Raw genomic sequence first — 27,409 nt, 5'->3', positions numbered from 1 at the left:
TGTGAAAACACCTTTGCTTCACTCATGCTTCCCAGGATTTTTTATCTGGGGGTTGTTTCCCTCCAGGCATGACATTTAGAGTACAGTGTTTTATCATCTTTTTCTTTCAGTTCCAAGAGATGTGCTCCTTCCCCATAAACCAGACACTGAAGTCTCTCAGAGAGAAACTGGTAAATAAATTGTTTTATCTTCCCAGTTAGGTAGTATATTTTTCAAAAAAATCTTCCTGAGGTAAATATATTTTTGTAATGATTGTGATGTGGAAGAAGTTCAGAGAAAATTATGGATATAAGATGTATATTTCTTTGGAGGAAGGTTAATCACACGATCTGTTTAAAATTTTTTCCTCAGTAGGGAATAGTATAAAATTGGTTCATCTTCCATGGAAGTATTTTGGCTGAATAGTAGATCATACTAAAATTAACCTTTGTTTTTTTTTTTTTATTGAAGCATAGTTAGTTTACAATGCTGGGTCAATTTCTGGTGTACTGCATAACATTTCAGTCATACACATACTTCAGTTAAAAAAAAGGTTAAAATTTAAAAAAAATTGTAAGACATAATTATTAACTGAGCCAACCACTTTCGTCTTCTTTCAAAATATAAACAACTACCTTCCAACTGTGAATATACTTTTAAGTAAGAAATCTGGGTGCCTACTCAAAAATTTTCCTCAAAGTGACAGGGAATAAGAACTTCAAAGTTTTAGCTAAACCAAGTTCCCTGGGTGGCATCTAAGATACAGAATTTTCTCATATTTATTATGAGTCTAAGAGAATGTTTAAATGTTCAAATGGATTCATGTAGAAACACAGAAACCAGCTTTATTTCACAGGGTAGTGATCCTCATAAACCGATTTCTTTGGTTTGTTTTTGGCCTAGTTCTGCAACCTGTTACCTTTGAAACTGACCTCCCAGAGCCAACGATAGGTAATGGTCTTCCCGCTTGACCCATTCTCATTGTTTGCTTGGCTGCCATCAAGATTGCTGGTCTTTCTCAAGTGATCACGTGGAAACGTCATCTGTTCTCCATCCTCTTCATCATTTCATCTCATTATTTTTACTCTTTCCAAAACAGAAAGGCAATGGTTTCACTGTTCTAAAGGTGTGGTCTGAAGACCAACTTAAGGTAGCTCACTACCAGGTCCCTCGTCACCTACCTCACCTGTCTCCGTGTTCTAAATGATTCCACCTTATTCCTGTCTGTCTAGTTAACATTTTCTGCTGGTTTAGTGGTTCTTGGCTGTGGTGTTACAACACCCTAGCATGTTGTGAAAGGTGCTGGCAAGTAATTATTGTTAATATTGGTCAAAGTACTGAGATTTGCCAATGGTTTGTTTTTAAAAATAAACTTGAGCAGCTTCCAGATGGTGGTGGCGGTGATGGCATTCTTTCTCCTGCTGTAATCCTGTGCACTCTCTTGGGTGGGAGAGCTGCAGCCGGCACAACCAGGACCACTTCTAACCCACCCCACCTTAACTGCGTACCGTCATGGAGTGTGCCAAGCACCAAATGTCATTTGTTATCTACCCTGGTGGAAAAAAACAGTTGAGAACCATTATTCTAACATTCCACGATCGTTTTCCTGAAGGTTCTATGCACACTTAACTTTCTTCTCCATGACTCACTCAACGTTTTCATTTTTCTATTTCAAATAAAGGAATCTCATATAATATTATTCTGGCTGGGTACTGGCCTTTGAATCTAAAGACTGACAACCTTGGTACTTGTTTTTTGCAGCTCCTTTAGAGACACGAGGCAGCCCTTTCATTCCTATGATTTCACCGAGTTCTAGTCAAGAGGAGCTGCAAACCACTCTGGGTAAATTTGTTTTGCTATTCCACCCCCCTGTGAGGGCTTACATTTTAGGGATTGTCCTTAAGGAAGCCATGCATACAGTGTGTTCATGTGTTTCAAAACCACAGAGGGTCTCTTTTGACCATCATAAAAAAAACATTTCACTTGATTCTTTTACATTAACTGTGTATTTGTCCTTCTAATATTTATGCTGATTTTAATATGAAATGAGAATACTTTAAAACATCTTGACAAAAATTTCAAGCACTTGAAAAAGAAGAATGTTCCCTAAGTATATTAGTGCTATACTTTTTTTGTTGCTTTTTCCAAATATTTGAAACTTTACTTGGGAAGAAAAATTTCACCTAGTATTTAAAATTTCATGGGTGCTGAGCAACAGGAGTCCCCAAATAAAACTGTTTTAAAGGTGAGTCTATCCCAGAGAGCTTGCTGTCTAATATGAAGACAGGATTTAGCAATAGTTGTGTTTTCTCTTACCACCCAGGGTTCCACATGTATTTTGAAATTTAAGCCACCTAACAACATTGTCAGATAGTTTCTCTTACTGGCCCCCATTTTAAAGATTAGAGAATTGAGGCATAGAGAGATTTAAAAATCTAGCCAAGTTATACAGCTAATGTCAGAGCCAAACTGGAAGCCACACACTCAGTCACCAGAGTTCCTGGAATTCACCCCCATGTTCTACATTACAGTGAGTACCAGAGAGAAATGAGCAGCATGCTGAACAAGCAAACTACTAGGGGTATCAGGGAAGGCTTCGCAGAGGAGGTGACATAGATGCTGGGTCTTCAAGTCGGAATGAGACTGAAAATTAAAGGTGTGAAAGGTCCTTTCGGGTTAAAGGCAGATGAGGAGGAGGCACAGGTCAGGAGTGGAGACCATACTGCTCTGATGAGCATGTGGGTGGCCTGGACAAACGCAGATGGATGAATGAGTCAGGAAGGTTGGTTGCGATGAGCAGGCTGTGCTTTCGAGGAGTTGAGCATCAATGTGTCCACTGTGTGGGAAACCCCAGTTTGCCTGACAGTTGGCTAAAAATGAACCAGAAAACAAGAGTTCCTGGCTTGTGTTTGTTGGCTCCTCTGCCCTGTCCAGGCTAGGTCCCATGTGGCTGTGCTTAAATCAGTGGCTTTATTTCCCTCCCTTGATCCCTTTTCAGATAAACCCACCCTTTGTGTGTGTCTGCAGAAATGAAGTTACTGATCCCATTTTAAAATGAAATCCTTTTTTGAAGGGAAAAATTAAAACTGAATGAGCAAATATATCCTAATGACCAAATACTCTTCTTCTGCAGCCCAGGCCCTCAAAGTTGACATCACCCATGATGGCAAAATCAAAAGTACTTATCAAGAAGCACTGCTGGTTATGCTGATTATCTGCATTCCACTCCCTGCTTGTTTGTTTTTTTTTTAATATGTCTTAGTTTATTGTGACAACTATCACAAGTGTCTCTCTTAGGAGCAGACTCCAGATTATAAGACAAGCAGAAAATAAGATAACAACATACTATTTGCACCAAGTATTTCCTTGGATCCATTTTGTGGCAAAGTGATCAGTGTAATCTGCTGTGTCTGTATGATGCTGTAACGACTTCAAGATAATACGAGGTAGAAGTATTGCCACACTTTTTTTTTAAAAAAATTTTGTCAGGAGTAATGTGTCTGCATGTCAATAAGTAAACTTTGATTTTCACTTGAGAAAATTTGCTCATTCAGCTTTAATTTTTTTCCTTCAAGTGTGTATTTGCTCATTCAGTTTTAATTTTTTCCTTCAAAAAGGATTTCATTTATTCTTATATGGTGTAAACACATTTTTTCATATGATCTGTTTTTTTTTCCAGCTCATCGAAATAACTTGAGCTCATGGAATAGGGAGGAAACATGAAGGCAATACATAAACATGAAGACAGGAGGCATATCCAAGTATATAGCCGTGTCCAGTGACCCTAAATTAAAGCTTTTGGAAATCCTTACAATAATCATTGAAATAATAGTACAAGAAGACAATAAATACAATAAATGAGAGCTATTAAAATATACCATTAACTTTGAAATAAGATGATTGCTAGGCAGAGTTACAGATACAATTTACCCTTTTATCATTGCATAGGGAAGAAGAGTATGGGTTTTTGGGGGGTTTTTTTTGACATGTACATAATGATAATTATTTAAAGCCCGCCCTCTTACTGTGTTTTCCCCAGCAGAAACAGACCAGTTCACCCAAGAACTCTTCACAACTAAGATTCCACGAACAACTGAAGTGGTGAAGACAACTCCAGGTAATGCTGTTTCTCCACCTCTGGCTAATAACTTTTCCTCCTTTTTTTTTAAGCAGGAAGCACATTTTCTTTTAAGAATGTAATTTTTCAGGGGGTGGGTATAGTTCAATGGTAGAGTGCATGCTTAGCATGCACAAGGTCCAGGGTTCTATCCCTAGTACCTCCAGTAAAAATAAATAAACCTAATTATCTCCTCCCCACCCCACCCCCCAAAAAACCAAAACCAAAACCAAACAAAAAAAGAACATAATATTTCATTACAGTGAGTTAATTATTTTTCATTTCATAGGTACAGGATATCAGCCAAGTAGGAATCTATGTGAATATCAGTTGAATGAAGACAGTATATTTAGTTAGAGCTTTACTTTTTTTTTTTTTTTTTAGCACTTTCTTTTTTTCTTTTTTCTTTTTATTTTATTTTGAGGGAGGTACTGCTGGGGCTTTACTGTTGACTGTACGGTCAACTGCTTGATGCTGATAACTAAGAAAGCTTCCACTTGTTCCCCTTGCTTGACCTTCTTTGCCTCATTTTCCACATCAGATAAGTAAGAATCTTCATCACCTTCCTCCTTCTCCTCCTCCTTTCTCTCCCTCTGTCCCATCTCCCAAACTTGATGAATACGTTGATACTGCAGCCTGAGAAAGGAAATTAGTAACAAGAAAATTCATTTTTTAGTGATGGCTTAATATTAAAACATCCAGGAAGGTTTTCTCTGGGATTTCCTCATTTTATTTCTTCCTCCTACTTTTTGAGACATGAACTCACCCACACAAATCTCTGTTTCATCTCCGTGCTCTCGGAAGTCTCTCCTTTTTATCTCTCTGTCCTAGCTGGGTTGTAATCAGTTGTGGATTTCCAGTATTTTCGTGTTTTCTTTCTTTTTTCCTTAACTACCTTCTTGTGCCCATCTCTACCTCTAGCATACAGGAGGAAACCCCCCCAAAAAAATGTAAACATTTTTTAAGGATTTGGGAGACAAATTTATTTTACTAAATTGTCAGTTGTAATTTGGGATGGAAATTTGGTGAAAGAAATTTAAAATAATATGAGGAGATGATAACAATAAAAGAAATCTAATTTTAAGGTATACATTTTATAATAAGCAGAGTAGTACTTATACTAAATAAATACGACTGAGAATACACTCTATGGTATAGGACAGTTCTTGTAAATTTTCTAAATATTTTTAGCTCCTTTGGTTTAATTTTTATGTTTTAAATGTTTATTATTTACTTTATTACCTTTTTATTTATTAACCTTTCTTTATTTAAGTATACACAGAGGTAAGGCGCCTAATATAATGACAGCCCTCCTAAAGTCTTTTCACCACCCTCAGCCATTAACAACAGATGTTCAGTCCTGTTACATCCATTCCCCACCCTGATATGTTTATTTTTTAATGTTTTTGCAAACCTTTAATGTCTGGCTTAATAGAAGTTAGCTAGAGTCTCATAATCAAACTCTGGTGCTCTTATGGTAAAACACACAAATGTTTATAGTAAGCAGGATAAATACAGACCCTATTCAACTCAGGCTGTATTGCCAAGTGAGAAAAAGATTTCAGCTTTTTAGAGCTTTGTAGATTTCAGAATTGAGGGCAAAAACATAATAGGCCTGTTCTGTTCTTGTTTTTGCTTTTCCTTTCTTTCATGGGAAGATCAACACTGTGTCACCAGTACGAGTATATGTGGAATTTTCATCAAATTGCTTCTTGAACATGGTTTTATTAGATGGGTTTCACAGTTGATTGGATGTATATCTAGGATCTGAAATCATTCTATGATTTGTCTTAACATATGTATATAATATACTGTGTTTTAATTATTTTCTTATGTTCTGAGGAGCCTTAGCTTGAGCCTAAACTATGCAGCTCTGAGATTCATATTTTTCTAGACTTGTGCCAAGGATCTTTAAAGGGGGCTCACCAGGAATTTCTTTCCAACTTGGTCCAGCCCAGGAACCCTTCTGGGGAGTAGAGGGTCAACTTCAGTAATGGCACACTGTGTCCTGGGATCTCCCTCAGGCCCAGCCCTCATAAATGTGTGCTTGAGCTCTGTGGAGGAGGTCAATCCACTGTATTACGTTTGGTTTGTTGTGTTGTGTTGTGTTGTGTTTTGGTTTGGTTTTGACAGCAGACATTAGATACATAAGACAGCACACAATAATTTGAGATGCTGTAGGGGTGAAATTGTTCCTCTTGATCTGCACACCCCACCCACCCACATACCAGGACCTGTGTGGCTTTTTGTTCTCTAAGCCCAAGGGCTCCAAAGAAACTTAGTGCCTAAAGGCATGAACCCACTGGTAGAATCATCAGCACCTTTTCTCTGCGGCATCCTTGCTCCTTTGTCTGCTGAGACAATTCCCTGCAGCTAGAACGGAAACCCTGATGTATTCAAGCTCCTCTCCTGTGCCCCTCTCATCTCAACCCCTGGTAGAAATCCACTTGGCCAGAGCCATTCTGGGGACATTTTGATGACTGATTCCAGCTCCCCAGTCCTTACACCACCCAGGGAAAGTTGTATCCACTTTCCCCTCCACCTGGCCCTTCAGGGCACTTCTCCTGTAATCTCTGTTTGTTTGTGTTTGATGTTAGCTTCATCAAGGATTTTTAATGCTCTTTTAAAATACTGTTTATGAAACTATTCAGATATTAAGCCATCTTTTAAAATTATTTTTATTACTAGTCACCCAAAACCCTGTGGAGATGACATTCACAGTGTTACATTCTCATAACGCTTCTTTGTCTGTTTTTAAATTTAAAATTAAAACCCTGGAGCAGTTTTCTTAAGGCCGTGTGTTATGTGGTGATGAGCTATGTGAGTAACTCACAGCCTTAAGTTATATGTCAGCTCTTTTATACAAAGTTCTTTCAAGATTTAAGTAAAGACCGTAAATAAAACAAAAATTCTGATACTGTGAATTTGAAATAATGAATGTAAGCTGATTATTTCTAAGTTTTTCTAAGGTTTTAAAACTGATATATATTCTAGAATGAGACTAAGAAGAGCCATGGTTCTTGTATTTCTTTAAGCAAAAGCAATCTAACATCGAAGAAATGTAAAACAAATCTGCAATATGTTACATTGACAGGGACTCCTACCACTCTCAAAGAAAATTTAAGAAAAACACTTGCAAATCATCATCACACATTTTAGGGTGTGTGAGAATTGACTGTTTTTATAACATCAGTACCTCTGTTCACGCTAGTTATTACACTTTGCAAGGCCCCTGTTAAACCTACAGAGAATTTCAGTATGTGTCTGCTGTTTTTGGCCTGAAGTGTGGCAAAATTCTGCTCATCAGTCTTCACGGTGGAGGCTTATAAATGAGCTACATTATAATCTGTTTTGCAGGTGTATTTTTTTTTAATGTGGTAGGCAAGGCATTTGCTGATTTATAGTTACATAAATACCCACTCAAGATGTGAAGAAAATCATTGAAACGATGTAATCTACTTACATAGTTTTCGAGAAAAACTTTTTCCAGTCTTAGCTAAAGCATTACCAAGAGAGTTGGTGGCCGGACGCAATGTGTGTGTCAAGGGGGCAGAGGAGGAGAGGGAAGGATAGACAGTTTCCAGGATGAATGCACATTTTAAAAGCTTAGGAAGCAAAACGAATTCAGCTGAGTTGTTTGTGAATTTGCCTGATTACAGCTGTCGCTAATTTCTAAGTGTATTTGACAAGTCTTCCTTAGTGGTCTTCCCTGTGCCAGTAACAAGGGGGCATGTTGGTCCCAGGGCTGTCTGAGTTCTCAGTCTTTGCTCATCGTCTCTTGATGGGCAGGACACCAGAGGTCATTTTCTCTTATTCCTAAAGCTATTAAGCACTAAGTGAGTATTTATTCACTTAAGGGTTTGTGAACTAAGACAGATAGAGACCACGTTTCTACTCTTGTTCTCATGTACTTAAACCTATTCCTCTCTTTGCCTTTAAGATTATTTGTCTTCTTTGTCAAAATAATGTTCCACAGTGGCTGCCTAATTACAAGTTGTGAATGGATGGATGGGTTGTTGGACAGATGGACAGACACATGGATGGATGGATGGTTGGCTTATATGTTTACTGTGTTAAGCAACTATGTGGTGAAATAAATGTCCTTGAAAAACAGGGACTAAATGATGACTAATCCTGAACACACCTTACCAGTGGCCTACCTCACTTTATGTGCATCTTTGATTTCCAGTCATGAATATTTTCATTTGTTTTGCTTTCCTTTAGCGTCAGTGCTGTAATGCGTAATTGGAGGTTTAAGGATGTTCTTGATACTCCCATACAAAATGTACAAAGTTGCTGGTCTGTAGGGTGCTGACTTTCCATTTAGTGGGCCTCTCCATTTAGTGGGGTGTTGGTTATTAAATATGAAATGTTTCCTCTGTTTCAGCACCACACAGATTGTACACTACGCCTGTGAGGCCCAGAACACCCGACAAACCACACTTCAGACCTGGTAAGTTGTTTCTGTTTCTGACGATCTAAATAATCAGCACATCTAAGAAGACATCAGATGTGCTGAAACAGCCAAATGTACCAAAGGAGAGATACCCTTAAGGTGAAATAAATGACATACAGAAATCCTGATCCTTGTGGATAAATAGACAGATAATGATGAATTCGTGGAAGTGACAAGACTTTGCTGAGATTTTTAAGGATAATCAGATTCAGAGACCACTACAGAAACTTAGCCATATAAAAGCAGTTTTAAAATAGCATTTGTGCATAACTCGCACACACTCTCCCCTTCTCCTTTAGTTTTCCATGGCAGTTACAGTTAGCATGAGCTGTGATGTCTTGCATGTTTTCAAATGTCATCTTTTAAAAGAAGATGGTCTCTTCCAGTACGAAAGGCTCTTGCTCGGCGAGAATATTTTTACTTGATTCTTTCACATGATAAACAACCAGACACATTTTACAGTTTGTAAACAGCAAAAATAAAGTGGTAATTAAACTGGAAAATACTTTAAATTTATTAAATTCACCAAAGGATGTAGGAGCTCACTTACGGGAGCTTATTAGGGAAAAGTTAACCTGAAGGGATGACGTGGTCCAGAGGCCAGAGCCTCTGGTGTTTCTGCCCTTTTATTTCCCTCTGTGATTCTAAGAAGTCTTAAAGTTCTAAATGACAAAATTGGCTTGTAAACTAACATTCGTGGTGAACATCTCTCCAGACACATGGAAAAAAGAAAAACATACATTTTTCTACCCTTTAGTTTACGGAGGAGTCTATATATGTATTTGTATATATATATATATATATATGTTTGAGTTATCCTCCAACTCCTAAAGGTAATAGGTGCAGAAATCTTTTAAAAAACAAATACATCTCCATGGGACTGTTGTAGCACGATGGCTCTGGAGGGCTTAATATGTGGCTGGTAGTATTAAGCAGTCTACAAGATAATGAAACAGTAACAGTAATGGCTAACAGTGACTGGGTGCTTACCCTGTGTCCTGTGAGGTACAGTGGAGGAAGCTAAGTCAAAACAAGAGCTTGGAAGTGGATTCTGTGTTTAACCATGGACTTGTGGCAGGCCTGAGGGAGCTTCTGTACCTAGAGACTCCTCCAGAAGGACCACCACCTTATGTGTTATGAATTAAGGCTTTAAAATAAATACACCTAAGTTTTGGGTTTTCATTAGGCATATGTAGTCCTGATCTTTTTTCAGTCCCATTTTGGAATCTATCTAGTACTTACAAATGAAGTAAGATACCTGTCATTCAGAAATTTAAATTCCCTTCTTTTTTATTCCAGCCTAGTGATCACCTCAGAGTCCAAACTCAGATGTCTATTCCCAAATTCAAGCCTATAATTTTTATACCATAATTGTAATTTCTCTATTCTGAACAATAGTTTTTGATGCACCATCATATTTTTATTGCCTAGTTAAATGACTTCCAATTCTTTGGAAAGTTTTATTTTCCTTGGCTGCAAGTTTTTAATAAGAAAATGTCTAAACTGTTTATTTCCTGCTTATTTGTAGTTTTGAATAAGACGACTACGAGACCTAGTAGACCCAAACCCAGTGGGATGCCCAAATGGGATGGAATGGGAACAGGTAATGATTACAGAGTTATTTCCTTTTGATCCTGTTAAACTGTAAATGTTTTCATTCAGTTTTTATAATTTATTGAATTCACATTTCAATTTCTTTTTTTTATTTTTACCAGTTTTAAAAGTTCTTAATATAACCAGTTTTGGAAGTTCATAGACTTGACAATTGTAATTAATTCCAAAATCAAAATTTCAAATGTCTTTGAAAACATTAAAAAAGACTTTTTCATTTTTCTAAATGCAATTCACTAAATCAGCTACAAAATACAGTCTTGATTCTTAAAAAGATCCTGATTATTCCAAAACACTTTGCAAATACAGGCCTGGTCTTTAAGACTGTTATCACTTGGTTTTCAAGTTTATAATTTCACAAGTACCATTATAATTTTTTTGAATACCTGCATCTGTTAGCCACCTAGAATATGCTATTTAAACAAGAGCAATTAGCAGTTGATCGCCCAGATTACAAGCATATTAATGTTTCCAAACCACTCAGCTTGGATTCAGTGACACTGTCCTGATCCAATCTGATCTATGGAGGTAGACATACAGATAAGTAGGACAGTGATCTGATAAAAGTTCAAACACCCAACTCACTAAGTGGATAAATGGTAGTTATTGAATGCCTTACTATGGGATTGCATTGTTCCCTTGAAATACTTTTTAAAATAATGCAAATCTTATACCAGGTTCTGTGAAAAAACATGAAAATTACAGTTTAATGCATATTACATGTTTAATCAACCCATAATGTTCCCTAATGAGAAAGAAATGTGAGTAATACCTGAAGATGTGTATTCAATCTAAACACCATTTAGATTTTATTTAGTTTTTGTACTAGGTTATTACAATGTCAGAAGTTCTAGGAATTCAATTCCCTTCAAATCAATTAATGAGGCAGATGCTATAAATTCCTAACTCATGAAAAACAAGAAAGCATTCCAGTATCTATTTGTGCTCAGCTGCTCCTTAAGTGGGATTAGGCTGTGCCTAGTGTCTCAGGTAGATGTAAACAATCTGACTCTAAATAGAGCCACCTTCTTAATATTCAAAATAATTCCCTGGAGTTTGCCTAAGTAGAAATAGAAGGCATTTATGTCAACAAAGCAAATGAAAGAACAAGTAGCTATGATCAAACTTGACAGCCAGCCATTAACCTTCAGCATAATCACACCTTGATTCTCATTAGGAAAATGCTGATTGTCTATCAGAGGGAAAACAGAGCATTATTATATTTTAGTTTATCAACAGTATAAATATTTTTCCAGGGCCACTTGTAATACAAAATGACATCTGTTACCCTCTTGTGTAGATGAAGTCAACTTTGTAATAACTCATCTATCTCATCTTTAAAAGGTTTGTCTCTTGCCAGGGCTGCTTCAGTTTTAGTTGGTTGGTTTCTGTTAGAAATAGGTTGGTGGGCACAGGTAAACAAAGCTGAGTTCACTGTTTCCCTTTTCCTTACTCTATCACCGTCTCCAACCAAAATGTGTTTCACCTGCTCTATGTTCTAGTGTTTGTCTATTAGAATCCTTCTTTAAGGAAGGACTTGCTGCCCACCTGCAGGGAGTAAAGTCAGCAGACAGCATCCCACTGTCAGCTCCTTCAGGACCAGCCTCAGCTCAGAGAGTCTTAACTGGAGATTTGAGTGGTCCATCACCCTGTCTACCACATCAACATTTAACAACCAAATGATACTTACCTTAGGAATGCAAGGTTGGCTCAACATTCAAACAAATTAGTACAATTTACCACATTAACAGAGCAAAGGAAAAAAATTATCATCTCAGTAAATATGAAAATCAACCATTAGACAAAATTCAAAATCCATTCATGATGAAAACTCAACACTAGAAATAGAAGGAATTTTCCTCACTCTGATAAAGGGCATCTGTAAAAAACCTACAGCTAACATCATACTTAATATTGAAAGGCTGAATGTTTTTCTCCTAATATCCAGAACATAAGCAAGGATTCCTAACTTTTTTATCACTTCCTTTGAAAATAGAAGTGGAGTGTTAAGCTAGTGCAATAAGGCATGAAAAGAAGTAAATGGTATAAAAATCACAAAATCACAGATGACATTATGTAGCATATTTTAAAAGGAAAATTTAACAGCTCTAAAACTCTGCCTGGGGAATATTGTTTTGAAAAATTGGTGAGAAAAAGAGTATTTTAAAATCTACTCTCTTTAGTTTATAGACTCACATGGATTCACCTTACTTTGATTCTGCATAGTTTTGATTTGATTGGTTTACAGAAATACAGATATTCACAGCAAGTTTATTTTCTTTCCTGACCTAGTCCTACTATCTCATCTATACTCATTTCTAACCTCTATTGAGTCTTAATAAGATTTAATGAGACACCATTTCTATGTCAAATGATTCATTATCCAACTTTGACATCTTGCCCAGATCTTTATTGTCCACCTAATATATATTTTCCTATAGTTTTTCTTGCTGAAGTTTTCAGCCTAGATATTTTACATTTTAAAAAGATCAGTTGATAAAGAATCCGCTTAGGATTTATAGGCCATATTCTTCATGGTCTTAGGCCACTTAGGGTTGTGCCTTTGGAAGACTAAAAAAGGTTCTGAGGCCTCAAAACCATGAACCTTTGTTTATTTGAGCCTCTATAAAAATCTTAGAATGATTCCATAAACCCCAGGAGTCTTTAAACCTTCTTGAGCCAAGTTTCTTACTTTATAACATCATTATAGATATTTACCCTGGCTTAAGTGCATTTCATGGCTATATGTATAAATATTTCTCCACCTTAAAGTTAGAAAGTAGCCTGCAGAGAATGCAGTTGTAGGTAGGTCATCTTTCCAGCACTCTACTTTTTCAGGATTTTCAGAGACACGTCTCAGCTTAACTGATGTGTTCTGCATATTATAACCTACTTGAGATCTGACTCCAGAGATGCAACCAGCACGCACTAGACAAGGGGACTGAACAAAGTACAATCTCACGGGCCAGATCCAGCTCATTGTCTTTTTTGTCAATAAAGTTTTATGGAAACATTGCTTGCTTTCGCAATACAATGGCAAAGTTGAATAGTTGTAACAGAGGCAGTATGGCCCACAGAGCTGAAAATATTTACCATCTGTCCCTTGGCAGAAAGTTTGCCAAACATGTGCTGGACAATCTCTCCAGCTTTCTCTCGATAGAAGGAAGCCACTGAGCTGTACACTTCTTTTATTCAACCAACATTTATTGAAAGCCCATTATGTACCAAAGTGTAATTTGGAAACGACCTTGGCACATATGGTTTGGCAGATATGTCAAATACCTGAACCCTAGACTCCTTTCTCTACTCCTTTCTCTCCTAATGAGGAATCCACACTTCACTGGCCCCACATTGAAGTGTGCTTGACAACCAGATCACAAACTCCTCCAAGGTGAGGAATGTGTTTGTCTGAGCTGTGGCTAAATCTTCCAGTCTGCTGGCTTTTCACCCCTGACTTTTTAGCCAGGTGCTAAGATTTGGAGACGAGGATGAGGAAACCAATCACCCGTAAACACCCTTCCTTTTCAGTCACAGGGAATTGTCTCTAATACATTGGGAAATTGATTCCCAGTTTGCTGTGTTTGTTTGCATAGTTTCTGTTACCATGGTTAAAAATTCCCGAAGTGTTACTTCATTTTTGACAATAAATTGCTAAGGGGTGAAAAATTCAGACATTTTTGGAGAATTCCCATATGGCCATTGGGGGCTCACAGTGAAGTTCAAGTCCTGTTGCTTCCAGAGCCAACTCTGCCCTTGAGAAAACAGTGGATTAATCCTGCCTGAGGGAAAAAGAATTCAGGTCACAGCCTGGGCCAGACTGGCTGATTAGATGCCAATTCCTGAGGATTCTTTCTCTTCAGTATCTCTTGCTGGCTCCCTCCTTTGCCCTCCCATTGCCTCTCTGCTACTTTTGGCCTTCATTTGCTCTCCTCAGTTCAGGGCACTAGACATTCATGGGTCCCCAGATTCCATGTTCACACTGCTGCCAAGCAAACCAAACTCGGTGGAAGCAGGGCCAGACCTGGAGTTCAGTCTCCTGTCTCCAGTCAGTGCTTTTTCCCTGAGTCTAACGGCTGCCTTCTGAGTGGCTCTTACCAACGTGCTCAACCACCCCTGGCTTTCTCTGTTTCTTAGCTGGGCCAAGTCCAGTTTAGCAGCTGACACTCTGTTGATCTGGGGACTTAGCTTCAAGGGTCCTAACAGTATGATGCTTCCGTCTCTACCTATACGAAAGATGACAGGAAACGGTTGGTTTCCACTGGTTTCTCCCTTAATTAGACAAGAGGCTGGGGATGTTTGTATCGTTGGTCTTATTCGTAAAGTGATGCTGCAGAACTTTGGATTCTCCCCTGCGCCTCCATTTCACCAGCCTATGGCGCGGTGCACCTGCATGGTCCTGGTTGGGAAACTATGCCAGCTTTGCATCACTCCGAGTCCCACTCACCAGTGGCCTGGTTGAGTGGCACATGCTTGTCAGCCGTGGCTATCTAGCCCTCACCCAGTGGTGGCACTTCAAACCACCCACAAGACAGAGTATAGGGCCCAGGGGTTAAAGTCACTTAGAGGCATTGTGAGGAGTAAGAGAAATATTAGGGGGATAAAAAGTCACCAAGTAAATTTGAAGATTTAATTGGTTTTATTCAACAATTTCTGAATTGCTAGTTCAGAAGGGCAACTGGCTACTAGAGGGACACTCCGAGGGGTTGAAAAAAATGAAAGTTTTTATAGGAAGAAGCATGGAGCCAAGGTGGGTATTAGCAAAAGAAAAGAAAGACTTATTTTTAGGCCAGGATATCTTCTTCTGGAGTGGTGGGGTGGGGGGAACGGCAAGGGTTTTATCTTCTTCTAGGGGATGGACGGGGCCCAGGCGACAGATGACCTCCGCGGTGCTGACCGGTTAGTTGAGATTACATGTCTGGGGAAGGTCAAACTGCGGGCAAGTCAGGTATTACATCTAGGCTTGGTATCATGGGCTTCAGGCAAGTGATGCCACGTGGAGCGTGTGGTTTTCTGTTCAACAGAAGGAAGAAGATGACAGGAAACAGACAGCAGTCTGTACTAGGCCAGTTAGTGCTGAAGAGCTTGGCTGTGGAGCTGTGTACACGTGGGTGGGAATGGCTGCACTTGAGCTGTGAGTCCCTGCGTTCAAGGGGAGTTGCTTGATCTCCCCTTGCCTTGACTTTTTCCATCTGTGGGGCCAGGTCGTGTCTCCTACACAGAGAGGTTGTCAGGCTCAGGCCAGGCAACGAATGTATACGGTGCTTATGCAGATTGAGATCAAAATACTTTGCTTTTTATGGGTGGAAAGATTGGGAGAAAGGCTGTGAAGAAGGATCTACTGAAGGCGCATGTAGCCTACTAGGCGTCTAGCCTTCTAAAGGATGTAATACAGGGTCACCTCGGAAAATCATGGTAAATCAGATCTCACCAAGCCAGGTTATCCCGGTGACACAAATGAGAGGACGTTCCATTCCCCTCGGCCACGCCCAGAGGAACCACCCAAGTGAGTCATTTCCTGCTCCGTTCTTGCCCCGTTACCACTGCGAGGGGGGCCCAGGAAGAAGGCGGATGAGCCGTTTGTTCTCACATGCCTGTTGGATTAGCCACAAGATAGACATTGACCCCAGAAATATTTTTTCCTACCACAAATAAACAGCTTTTGATTCCTGGCTACATCCCAACATTCACCGTGATTTTATATATTATCTCTTATTCAAGCCGCAGAGGGTGTGAGATTGCAATATTAGGTTTCATAAATTAATGTGAATCATAATTATTATAATTATGACAGTAATAATTGTTAGTAATATATTAATATTGTATTGATTAATGTTAATTATATTAGTTATAATTAATAATTTCATTAATTAATGTGAAAGTATCTTCTAATTTTGGGGAAGCAAAGCTTCAGTTATATGTTTAATCAGTATATCTCCCCGTGCATTAAGTAAGACTGAGTGTGTAATGTCCCCACAGAGTCCTGGAACATGATGCTCAAAACAGCATTGCGGTTGTGCTTGTCCTTGTTAATGTACTAACTACTGTATTAATTCAATGTTTCATTCTTATGTTTTAATATGTGAATTATCATCAGGTCTTTGGAGTGTGGATTCTTTTTTAGGATGAGCCATTATAGCTAATATAATATTTACTTTTCAGATTCTAAAAATTTCTTTTTATTCTTTCTCAATGAAGACTGCTAGCCACTTCAGGGAAGATTATTTTATGATGTAAAATAATAATAATTTTAAAAAAACATAAGATGAAACCTAAATTGGTTCCCTCTACCCTTAGGATTGGTACCCAAAATCCTAGCAGGGGTATTTATGTGAATGACTTAGAAATAACCACCAGATTGTGTTTGAGAGACTTAGGAGATAAAATATCACACAAAGTAATTTTCAGATCAGTTTCTTCCAAACAGCAATTTGGAGTTCTAGGCCTGCCCAGACTTAATTTACAAACCTCAGAGGTATAGATCCAGTCTGTGGCCTAACCAGCTTGCTAGCCAAGGCCTCTCAAAAAATATTTTTAAAGTCAATTTATTAAGTACAAACCCAAACACGTTGGAATTTTAAGGGTTTTATGGGGGTCAAGGAGTTAGAGGAAATTTTTTTGTTAAAAACCACAAAATGTACCCATGAATATTGGCCAAAAATAGCCATTCATTGTAGATAAAATCCTGGTAAGCCAACACCATCCAGGAAGGCAGCACAGGGTGGGCATGATGGAAAATTAAAACAAAACCATCATCCACAACCACACACTATTTTCTCTTCAGACAAAATATCACAACCAATGAATGTGATAAGGCTTTACTTTTTTTCCCTATATGCAGATGGGAGAAGCCAATCAAAATGTCTGGGCACAAGACGCCAGTACCCTTGCTCTGCAAAGAATGCACCTTGTCACTGACAACTCTACCAAGTTTCCATGAAGAATATTTAGCACATTATTGCTATCTATTTATTTTGTCATTATCTCTGCTCACAGGGGTCAAGCAGACGCCACTGCCATCCGGTGCTGGTAGAAATGTGTCAGTGGACTCTACTTACTCCACAAAAAAAACAGGTAAGGAGTGAGGCACTGACTCCCTCACTCAGCTCTGCTCTGTAATGTGTAACCACAGTATCATTTGTTGCAGAAAAAGAAAAAAGAAAAAAGAAAAAAAAAAACAGCATCCGCACAGTCCCCAAAGCATCAGAACCATGCTAACAAACACTACATGGGTATTGCTAGACAAACATACTAAAATATTGCCTTCAGGGGAATGAAAATGCCTTGTGCACAAACTGAATATTAATAAAAACTGCCAATGGGGCACCAATTTAGTAATTACTTTACGTAACGTTCTGAGGGGCCACCATGGACAAACGCCGAAGAATCACGTGGATTCTAATTTTCATTGTATACAAGTTTTGCTCTTACGTGATTTGTTATAATATGCTTTTGCCTGAAATGATTTATGTTCCTAGTTTAAGATGGTACTCTGTATAATAGGTCAAAATTATGAAGCTGGAATGTCTTTGAATTGAATAAGAACTCTGTGCTTTTTAAAAGGATGCTGTAAAACCTGTTCTGTTGTATGAATGCCTAGACTACAGATTTATAGATTTATATCCTGTCACCACCACTCACTGTCCCCGAGCGCACACACACAACATGCACACACATGCACAATTCCTAATATCCAAGGAAGTGTTTAAAGCCACAGGGCATTTCCCTGGATTGTGAATTCTACTTGAAGATTTATTATACAAAAAAAAGATGAATTTTTAAGCTATAACACAAGACTTAAAAGAATAATTGAGTTAAGGTGGGCTGTTCTGGATGCCTCTAGCCTTGTCAGCCTTTGTCATAAAAAGGTATCTCTTCCTTCTGCCCTTAGGCAAACAATTTAGAAAAATGTCCCTTTATTCTGGGCTGGCAGCCTTGCCCCAGGGCTCATGGGTGGGTGAGTGAGCACAGTGGGTGTTAAACTTTGCCTCCCGCTTACAGCCCCCTGGCCAGTTGCCCTTGTGCAGTGCACAACCCTTGGTACTGACCCTGCTCTCCATGGGAACAGGCTTATTGTTTCTGCCATCAGGTCTACTTTGTTATAATCATTTGAGAAGTTCTGAAAGTGTTTAATTATAATTTCATAATAGAGTTGGAGGATGGCTTGTAGCAGACACTAGAGGAGAAATTATATGCTATACCAGTCTAAAGCTAAAAGGGTGTAAGAACTGTAGTCTGAAAATCAAAGGCAGTTGGAGATAATGAAGCTTGGAAATGCTACTGTTGAGTCTGTATGGGAAATTCAAGATGTTAAATTCTATACATCTGTAAAGTTTTTGAAAAGGCAAATGCACTGATACATTTTCATCTCTAATTAGAGAATATTTGTGTACACTAATGTGCTTCATTATCCCTGGGTACATTACAAACACTAATTTAGAAGAATGTCAGATAATATTACTCATAGGCACTTTTGTATAGAATCTACTCTCTGTCATCCAACTGCTACTTATCAAACACTATATTTTTTAAAACCTGTGATTTTTTATAGAGTAAATCCTATGACCATTTTATCTGTAATGTAATCTCTTAGCCCCAATCCCAGGCACTCGCCGCCCACTCTTGCCACCTAGACCCATGCCCCCACGAAGAAAGCCTTTACCGCCAAATAATGTCACCGGGAAGCCAGGAAGTACAGGTGGGTCACAGAGCTTCCTTCTCCCTCCCTGATTTCAGTTTTACTAGCCAAGCACAAGCCTTTCTTGGTGTGCTAGCTCAAGCAGTTGGCAAGCCCTTGGTGCATGTGACATGTGCCTGTATTGGCTCCTAAGATCAGACTCTGTAAATTACAGCTTTGAGGACTCATATCCGGATTCCGGGTGGGAGGGGTGAAAGAAACCATCCTTGTGCATCTGGGCCAGTTTGCTTCTTGGAGGCCGTGTGCTTGGAGCTGAGACAGAAGCTGACTCAGGTTCTTCAAAAAGTGGATTATTTTGAACGAGATGATTTTTGCTACCCGCCCACCAGGAGTAATGGAAAATATCATCCACTTACATTCTGTCTCTTGAAATAAAATCCTATACATCTCATTGAAAGCTCCCCGGCCCACCAGCCTTTATGTGGACCTCAGTGTTATGGTGCCAGGGGAAAGACTGGGGACTGAAATATTCAGGGTGATGGGGCAGGTCTAGCCTGTCAAGAAGGCAGGAATGTATTTAAAAGTCAATCTGCCTCTCACCTCTGTACCTTGGCAAGTGTTGTCTCCTTCCCATAGAATGACCCCCCCAGTCACCGGTGACGCCCATGATTCACCTTTTTCTCAAAGAAGCCATCTCTAGCTCCCCAAACTAGACTTAGCATTGCTTCTCTGTTTCACTTGTTCTTGATAGAAACCTCTGTTAGAGCAAAGAGCAGATTGTTCTATACCTGTTTGTGGACTAGTCTTCCCCTACTAGATCATGAGCTCTGTGATGACATAGGACCTATTCTCTGAATTCTCAGAGCCCAACCACTGCTTGGCCCATAGAGGATGCTTAGTAAGTAATTGCTGAGTGAATATATGACTGAAATTAAGAATCAGAGAAAACTGACCAAGTTCAGAGCAAAGATTCGCCTTAATTCTCTCAAGGGTTCTTCTGCTGGACCTGCCACCAAACCACTGTGCGTGCCCTGTCTTTCCTCTCTCTTCACTCATGTCTCCCTCCTATGTATTTTTTTTTTAATAGAAGCAGGATACAGGTGGTAAAGCAGCTATGAAAGATTAAAGTGATAAGGATTTATGAGAAAGAGAATGGATGTCACTCTTTTCTCAGGATGAAGGGAGGGGATGGAGATAGAGAAGTTTTTATGAGGTGCCATGGGCACAGTGAACTCTGGAGTGTTTCTCCCATCAGCTGAAGGAGGAATCAGCCTCTCATCCCTGCCTCTGGTGCCTTCTTGAGTCGAGGCCCAGGGACATGGGCCCAGGGAGAAGACCAGCTTTTCCTCATTGATTAGAACCTGGGGCAGCTGTGACTCAGGTTTCCGCAGCTTTGGGGTCAGACTGGATGAGTCACAGACAGAAAGTGGTACCTAAGTGTCCCCCATGGAAGAGTCCGGGGAACCTCCCACCACAAAGCCCCTCTGCAAGCCTGTGTGTCCTCAGCTGCAGCTCCATGTGCTTGGTTCCTTCCAAATAAAATCTTGTTCTCTCCCATCAGTCTTGCCTCCCCATTCTTACCCAGCCCACCCCCCACAACTCTTGCCATCCTCCTCTAACTCAAAAGAAATGGTTACATTGAGGAGTCAAACAAAACCAGGGCAGTTGTACAGATTTGGCCTGATGGCCCTCGCAGAAAGTGCATACAGAATTCAGGAAATTAACTCAATGTTCTGGGAGTCCTCGAAACACTTGTCCATGAATCCATGCTGGGCCACGGTCCTGGGGTCAGTCTTGTACCCTTTGACTCTTTACTATCTGAGAATGATTCTTCTTCCCAGAAGGATTATAAAACCTAGTGGGTCCATGTCACCTAAAAATAATGTCCAAATCCGTAGTATGCAAGGCCCTTCATGATCCGCCTTCCCTGCCCCTCCACCCTCCGCTGCCTCTGCACCCTGGAGAGCTCCTGGCTCTCTCACCCCTTCAAATTAAACATGCCAAGTGATTTCATGCCTCCCTGACTTGATTCTTCCTGCAAGCTCCAACTGGAATACAGCTCTCATGCCTACTGCCTGATCACTCCTCCTCTTCATTGGCGCATCCTCTGGGAAGACATTCCTACCCTCCCCCTACCCAACACTCATCTTCTTCCCCATAGATGTGCCCTCTTGCTGACCTTATCTGATTCTTTCTCAATATCGATAATGCATCACTATAATTGGCTCACACATCTCTCCCGATCAAGGACACCAGGTCTTGTTTTCTCTCCAATCCTGGCACATAGTGCCAAGTCACATGGTAAGTGCTTAATAAATATTTCTTGAATAAGTGAATGGAGAACTTGGCAGGGATCCCTCTAAAGCCTGACTACTTTGGCTCTGCATTACAGGAATCATTTCATCAGGCCGAGTAACTTCCCCACCCTTGAGGGCAACGTTCAGACCTACTGAAGCTCCCTTGGAGAGAACAGAGATGGATGGAAAGCTACCAACAGCTCCTGCCTCAGGAGAAGATCTTGGTTAGTATGTCAGTCACTGCCCACTGGATGCTTAGCTGTGAAGTACTGAAGGATTTCAAATTAGAGAGAAAAGAGTTCCAGTTTTCGATCATCTATCTTACTCAATTTTGTGATAATTATGAGACTTTTTAATTTAAAAATTATGCTTCATTTTAATACTTTGTTATAGAAGGTACTCCTTCCCTTTGCAGATGCAGAAGAAAGTGCCCAAGATCTTTAAGAAAGTCTTCCTTAAAAAGTCTAGATTAGCCAATGCTTCTTACTAAATCACATTTCATTACTAATTACACATCTTAATTTATCTGTGAACATTAGCTACTTGGTTGTAATCTTTAAATAATTACTTATTACACTCCAGAACACTTGCAGCAGGACAGAAAAGACTTTTATTGTAGATGACAATGATAGTAATAATAATAATAATAGAAATCAAAGTTACAAGCAGTTGACTAGGAGGCATATTAAAAACTTGTAGTCTTTACTACTTTTTCATTGTATCTTCCATTCTCAGGTAATATGACTGACTTTAGCTCAAGTCCAACAAGAGAAACTGATCCTCTTGGGAAGCCCAGATTCAAAGGTATGTGTATGATTGGCTCCAAATCTCAATTTTAACAAAGCTATTTTTGGTGGGTGTATGAGTCAGCTGTTGCTGTGTAATAAACAGCCATAAAAATCTTAGTAGCATACTGTGATAAGGATTTATTTCCTATGTGTCTACAACTCGCCTGGGGATCAGCTGATCTAGGATATGCTTGGCTGGATGGTTCTGCTTCTAGCAGCAGGTACAGCTGGACCTCTTATAGGTTGGGCTCAGGTCTGCTACACATCTGCTCATTCTGGTGCCTAGGATGAGGGATCAACAGGAGTGACTCAGGAGAAGCCATTCTCATGACAATACAAAATGAAGAGGGGGGAGTGCAAATACACAACCACATTTCAAGCGCTTTCTTATGTTACACCTGCCAGTATCCATTAGCTAAAGAATATCACATAGCCATATCTCCAATCAAGGATTGGGGGAGTATGCTCCTTCCATGGACATAAAGAATATTTTTTAACAATAATCTAATCTACTGCAATAGGAGAGGTATTATGTGATATAGAACTCAGCATTTCCTTTTGTAATATGTTTTTCTGAAGTATTAAATTTGATAAATTTTAGCATGTGTATATATCCATGAAACCATCATCCCAATCAAGATAATGAATACATGCACCACCTCCAAAAGTTGTATCACGTACTTTCATAATCCCTCCTTCTCACTCATCCCACCCAACTTCTAGTCCCTGGGTAACCATCTGCCATATTGTAGTTAAGTATATATTTTTGGAATTTTATATAAGTGAAAAAATACAGTATGAACTTTTTTCTCTGATTTCTTTCACCTAACATAATTATTTGGAGATTCACCCAGGTTGCTACAGGTATCAATAGTCTGTTCCTTCAGCTAGTATACTATTATACAGATGTATAATAATTTATTAAATCTGTTCATGACATTTGTGTTGTTTCTAACATTTTTACCTTACCAATAAAGCTGTTGTGATCATTCATGTCCAAAGCTTTGTATAGACATATGCTTTCACTTCTTTTCAACAAATTCCTATAAGGGAAGTGGCTAGATCATATGTAAGTATATATTTAACACTTTAAGGAACTGCCAAACTGGTTTCCTTAGCAGTTGTAATGTTTTACCTTCCTGTCAGCAGTGTGTGAGAGTTCCAGTTCTTCCACATCTTTGCCAGCTCTTGGTATTGTCAGACTTCTTAATTTCAGCCACTTTAGTGTGTTAGTATCTGATTATGATTTTACTTTGCGTATCCCTAATGACTAAGGATGGTGAGCATCCTTTTGTGTCCTTATTTATGATCCATATATCTTTTTTGATGTGTCTGTTCAAATTTTTGTCTATTTTTTATGCAGTTACTTATTTTCTTATTGTTGAGTTATAAGAGTTTTTATATTTTCTGGGTGGAAGACCTTTTTCAGATACATGCTTTGCAACTATTTTATCCCAGTGTGTGGCTTCTCTTTTTTAATTTTAATGAGGCTCAGTTTATCAGTTTGGTTTTTTATAGATTGTATCTTTGGTGTTGTATTTAAGAAATCACTGACTAATCAGAGGTCACAAAGCCCTCCTCTGTTTCTTTGTAGAAATTTCGCCTCTGTTTCCTTCTAGAAGGGTTCTACTTTTACATTTAGGACTGTGATCTTTATTGAGTCAAATTTTATATATGATACAAGATATGAATGCAAGTTTATTTTCTTGCTTATGACTATCCAATTGTTCCAGCATCATTTGTTGAAAAAACTATTCCTTCCCCACTTAGTTTTATTTGTACCTTTGTCAAAAATCAATTGTCCATATATATGTGGAACTGTTTTGAGGTTGTGTAGTCTATTCCACTGATCTGTTTATCTACCTTTCCATCATACCACCATGTCTGGATCACTGTGGTTTTATGATAAGTGCTGCAATCAGGTTGTGTTAGTCCTCTAACATTATTCTTATTTTTCAAAAGTTGTTTTGGTGACTCTGGTCCTTTTGTATTTCCATCTGAATTTTAAAATGAGCTTCTCAATGTCTAAAAAAGAAATATCCTACTTAGATTTTTATTAGAATTGTGTTGAATGTGTAGTTCCATTGGGAAAAATTGACAGCTGTACACTGTTAAGTCTTGCTATCTATAAACATGGTATATCTTACCATTTGTTTAGGTCTTTTCAATTTCTCACACCAGTGTTTTATAGTTTTCAGTGTAAAGACAACTGTGAAAGTAGTATTTCTTATTTCAGTTTCTAATTATTCATTGCTAATACATAGAAAAACAACTGGTTTTTGTACATTGATCTTGTGTTCTGCAACCTTGCAAAGCTCTGTAAGTTTTTTTGGTTTTTGGGGGGTTTTTTGTTTTGTTTTTTGTAGGTCCATTGGATTTTCTACATACAGAATCGTGTCATCTGAGAGGAAAGTTTTACTTCCTCCTTTCCAACTTTTTTCTTGCATTATTGTACTGGCAAGAACCTCTAGTAAAATACTGAATAGAAATAGTGAGGATGGGCATCTTTTTCTTGTTCCACATCTTATGGGAAAAGCATTCAGTCTTTCACCATTAAGTATGGTGTTACCTGTAGGTTTTTCATAGATGCCCTTTATTGGGTTGAGAAAGTTTTCTTCTGTTCCTCCTTTAGTGAGAATTGTTATGCTAGATTATGTCTAATGATTTTTCTGCCTTTCTTGGGATGATTATATGGTTTTTTTTTAGTGTATTAATATGATAGAGTAATTGTTCTTGAATTTTAGGCTAACTTTTCATTCCAGGGACAAATTCTACTTGGTTATAGTGCATTCTCATTTTAATGTACTGTTGGATTCAATTTGCTAAAATTTTGTATGAAATTGTATTCAGTGTGGGATATTTGTCTATAGTTTTCTTGTAATGTCTAGGACAAGTTTTAGTATCAAAATAATGCTGAACTCTCCTCTTCAATTTTCTGGAAGAGTTTAGAATTGGTATTGCTTCCCTAAATATTTGTAGTATTTACCAGTAAAGCCATCTGAACCACACATTCTCTTTGTGAGAAGGATTTTTCATATAATTTACTTTTGTTAAAAGATATGCAACTGTTCAGAATATTTTGTCTGTAGTGAGCTTTGGTAATTCTTGTCTTTCAAGTTACTGGTCTGTATCATCTAAGTTGTCAAATTTATTGGCATAAAGTTGTTCATATTCTCTGATTATTATTTTGATATCTGTGTAATCTGTATTGATGTCACCTCTCTCATTCCTGTTATGATAATGTGTCTTTTTTTCTCTTTTGCCTAATCAGTCAGGCTGTAGGTTTATCAATTCTTTTGATCTTCTGACAAGTTCAACCTTTTGTTTCATTGATTTCGGTCTGTTGCTTTTCTGTTTTCTCTTTCATTTATTTTACTCTGATCTTTATTGTTTCCTTCTTCTGCTTAATTTGAGTTTAATTTTCTCTTCTAATTTCTTCAGGTAGAAGATGAGCTTATTGATTTGGGATCTCTCTTCTTTTTTAATATGGAATTTAGTGCCACCAATTTTCCTCTGGATATTGTTTAAGCAGCATCCAAACATTTTTGATATGTTGTGTTTTCATTTTTACTCTGTTCAAAATACTTTTTAATTTCCCTTTTGGTTTCTTCTTTGACTTATTAGAAGTATGTTTTTAATTTCTAAATATTTCAAGATTTTCTGGAGATTATTGTTACTGATTTCTAATTTAACTCCACTGTTGTCAGATACTCTGTATTACTTGAATCCTTTTAAATTTATTAAGACTTTTTATGGCCCAGAATATAGTCTATCTTGATATATATTCTGAGTGTACTTGAAAAGAACGTGTATTCTGCTATTCTTAAGTGGAATGATGTATGTGTTTGCTAGGGCTGCCATACAAAATACCATAGGCTTGCTGGCTTAAACAACAGAAATTTATTTTCTTACAGTTCTGGAGGCCAGAAGTCTGCGAGCAAGGTACCAGGTTTGGTTTCTCACATTGGAAGTTAAGGCTTCAACCTAGGAATTTTAGGGAAACACATTTCAGACCATACAGTGTTCTGTACATGTCAGTTAGGTCCAGTTGCTTGGCTGCATTGTGCAGTTCTTTTATATCCCTAATGATCTTCTGTCTGCTTATTCTATCAGTTAATGAGAGAAGAATGCTGAAATCTCTGACTCTGATTGTGGATTTATTTCTACTTGCAGCTCTGTCAGTTTTTGCTACATGTATATTAAAGGCCTGTATTTAGGTATAGACCTAAATTACTTAGGATTGTAATAAACTCCTAATGAACTGATCCTTTGTCATTATTAAGTGACTTTTTCTGTTTATGGTAATATTCTTTGCTCTGAAATCTGATTTGTTGATACTTCTATATTCATTCAAGCTTTCTTTTGAAAAAGGTTATCATGGTATCTCTTCTTCTCATCCTTTTACTCTTACCCTATTAGTCTCTGTATATTTAAAATGTTTTTCTTATAAGTAACATATAGTTGGGTCTTGCTTTTTCACCCAGTCTAACAATCTCTGTGTTTTATTTGGGCTGTTTGGAAACTTACAGTTAATGTGACTAATGAGATGGTTAAGTTTAAATTTATCATCATCTTGCTGTTTGTTTTCTATTCTTCGTTCCCTCTTTCCTTCTTTTTCAGCCTTCTTTTGGACTGGGTATTTTTATGACTCCATTTTATCTTTCTGGTTATCTTATTAGCTATAATTCTTTGTTTTGTTATTTTAGTGGTTGCTTTGGGGCTCATAGATTTCATCTTTAACTTGCCACAGTCTACTTTCCAGACAACTTCACAGTGTAAGAACCTTACACAAGTATAGAGCTTTTCTCTCCTCCTGGCCTTTGGGCTGTTGTCATTATACAGTTTACTCTTACATATTATATACATCACACTAAATTATTATTATTTTTGTTTAAATAACAAATTATTTTGAGATAATTAAATAATAAAAATATCATGTTTACTTACCTATAGAGTTACTGTTTCCAGTGGTCTTCATCCCTTTGTGTGGAGCCATATTTCCATCCGGCACCATTTTCCTTCTGCCTGGAAGGACTTCCTTGAATTTGAATTTTTCTTGTGGGATGAGTCGGCTGCTTATGAATTCTGTCAGCTTTTGAATGTCTAGAAAGTATTTTGCTTTGCTTTTTGTAAAGATAGTTTCAGGGGGGAGGGTATAGCTCAGTGGGAGAGCTCATGCTTAGCATGCACAAGGTCCTGGGTTCAATGCCTACTACCTCCATTAAAAAATAAGTAAATGAATAAATAAACCTAATTACCTTCCCCACACTCAAAGAAAGAAAAAGGAAGGAAGGAAGAAAAGGAAAAGAAAAAAGAGAGATTTTCAGTCGTTACAGAATTCTAGATGACAGGGGTTTGGGTTTGGCTTGTTAGTCTACACAGTCATTGCTCTACTGCCTTCTCACTTGCATTCTTCCCAGTGACAAATCTGCCACAATCCTTATCTTTATTGTTCTGTATGTAACATGTATTTTCTTCTCTGCTTCCTTTAAATATCTCCAGAAATTTAATTTGGATCTCTTTTAT

At 38.2% G+C, this 27,409-nt stretch overlaps 1 protein-coding gene across 50 annotated transcripts in view; it reads left to right on the top strand.

Moving 5' to 3' along the window:
- ABI3BP (ABI family member 3 binding protein) overlaps positions 1 to 27,409 on the top strand; it is a 241,123-nt gene that overhangs the window by 187,795 nt on the left and 25,919 nt on the right. For 46 of the 50 annotated variants that reach the window (XM_074362316.1, XM_074362090.1, XM_074362203.1 and 43 more), the window contains 10 exons: positions 111 to 170; positions 883 to 930; positions 1,741 to 1,821; positions 4,019 to 4,096; positions 8,484 to 8,549; positions 10,081 to 10,155; positions 17,157 to 17,234; positions 18,754 to 18,858; positions 21,191 to 21,319; positions 21,831 to 21,899. In XM_074362316.1, the coding sequence (XP_074218417.1) occupies positions 111 to 170; positions 883 to 930; positions 1,741 to 1,821; positions 4,019 to 4,096; positions 8,484 to 8,549; positions 10,081 to 10,155; positions 17,157 to 17,234; positions 18,754 to 18,858; positions 21,191 to 21,319; positions 21,831 to 21,899 (789 nt within the window). The remainder of the gene's footprint in view (positions 1 to 110; positions 171 to 882; positions 931 to 1,740; positions 1,822 to 4,018; positions 4,097 to 8,483; positions 8,550 to 10,080; positions 10,156 to 17,156; positions 17,235 to 18,753; positions 18,859 to 21,190; positions 21,320 to 21,830; positions 21,900 to 27,409) is intronic. The other 4 variants (XM_074362101.1, XM_074362217.1, XM_074362227.1 and 1 more) reach the window with 4 other exon arrangements.

The sequence above is a fragment of the Camelus bactrianus genome, chromosome 1 (assembly GCF_048773025.1).
Source record: "Camelus bactrianus isolate YW-2024 breed Bactrian camel chromosome 1, ASM4877302v1, whole genome shotgun sequence".
Lineage (NCBI taxonomy): Eukaryota > Metazoa > Chordata > Mammalia > Artiodactyla > Camelidae > Camelus > Camelus bactrianus.
This window is presented reverse-complemented; position numbering and strand designations above follow the sequence as displayed.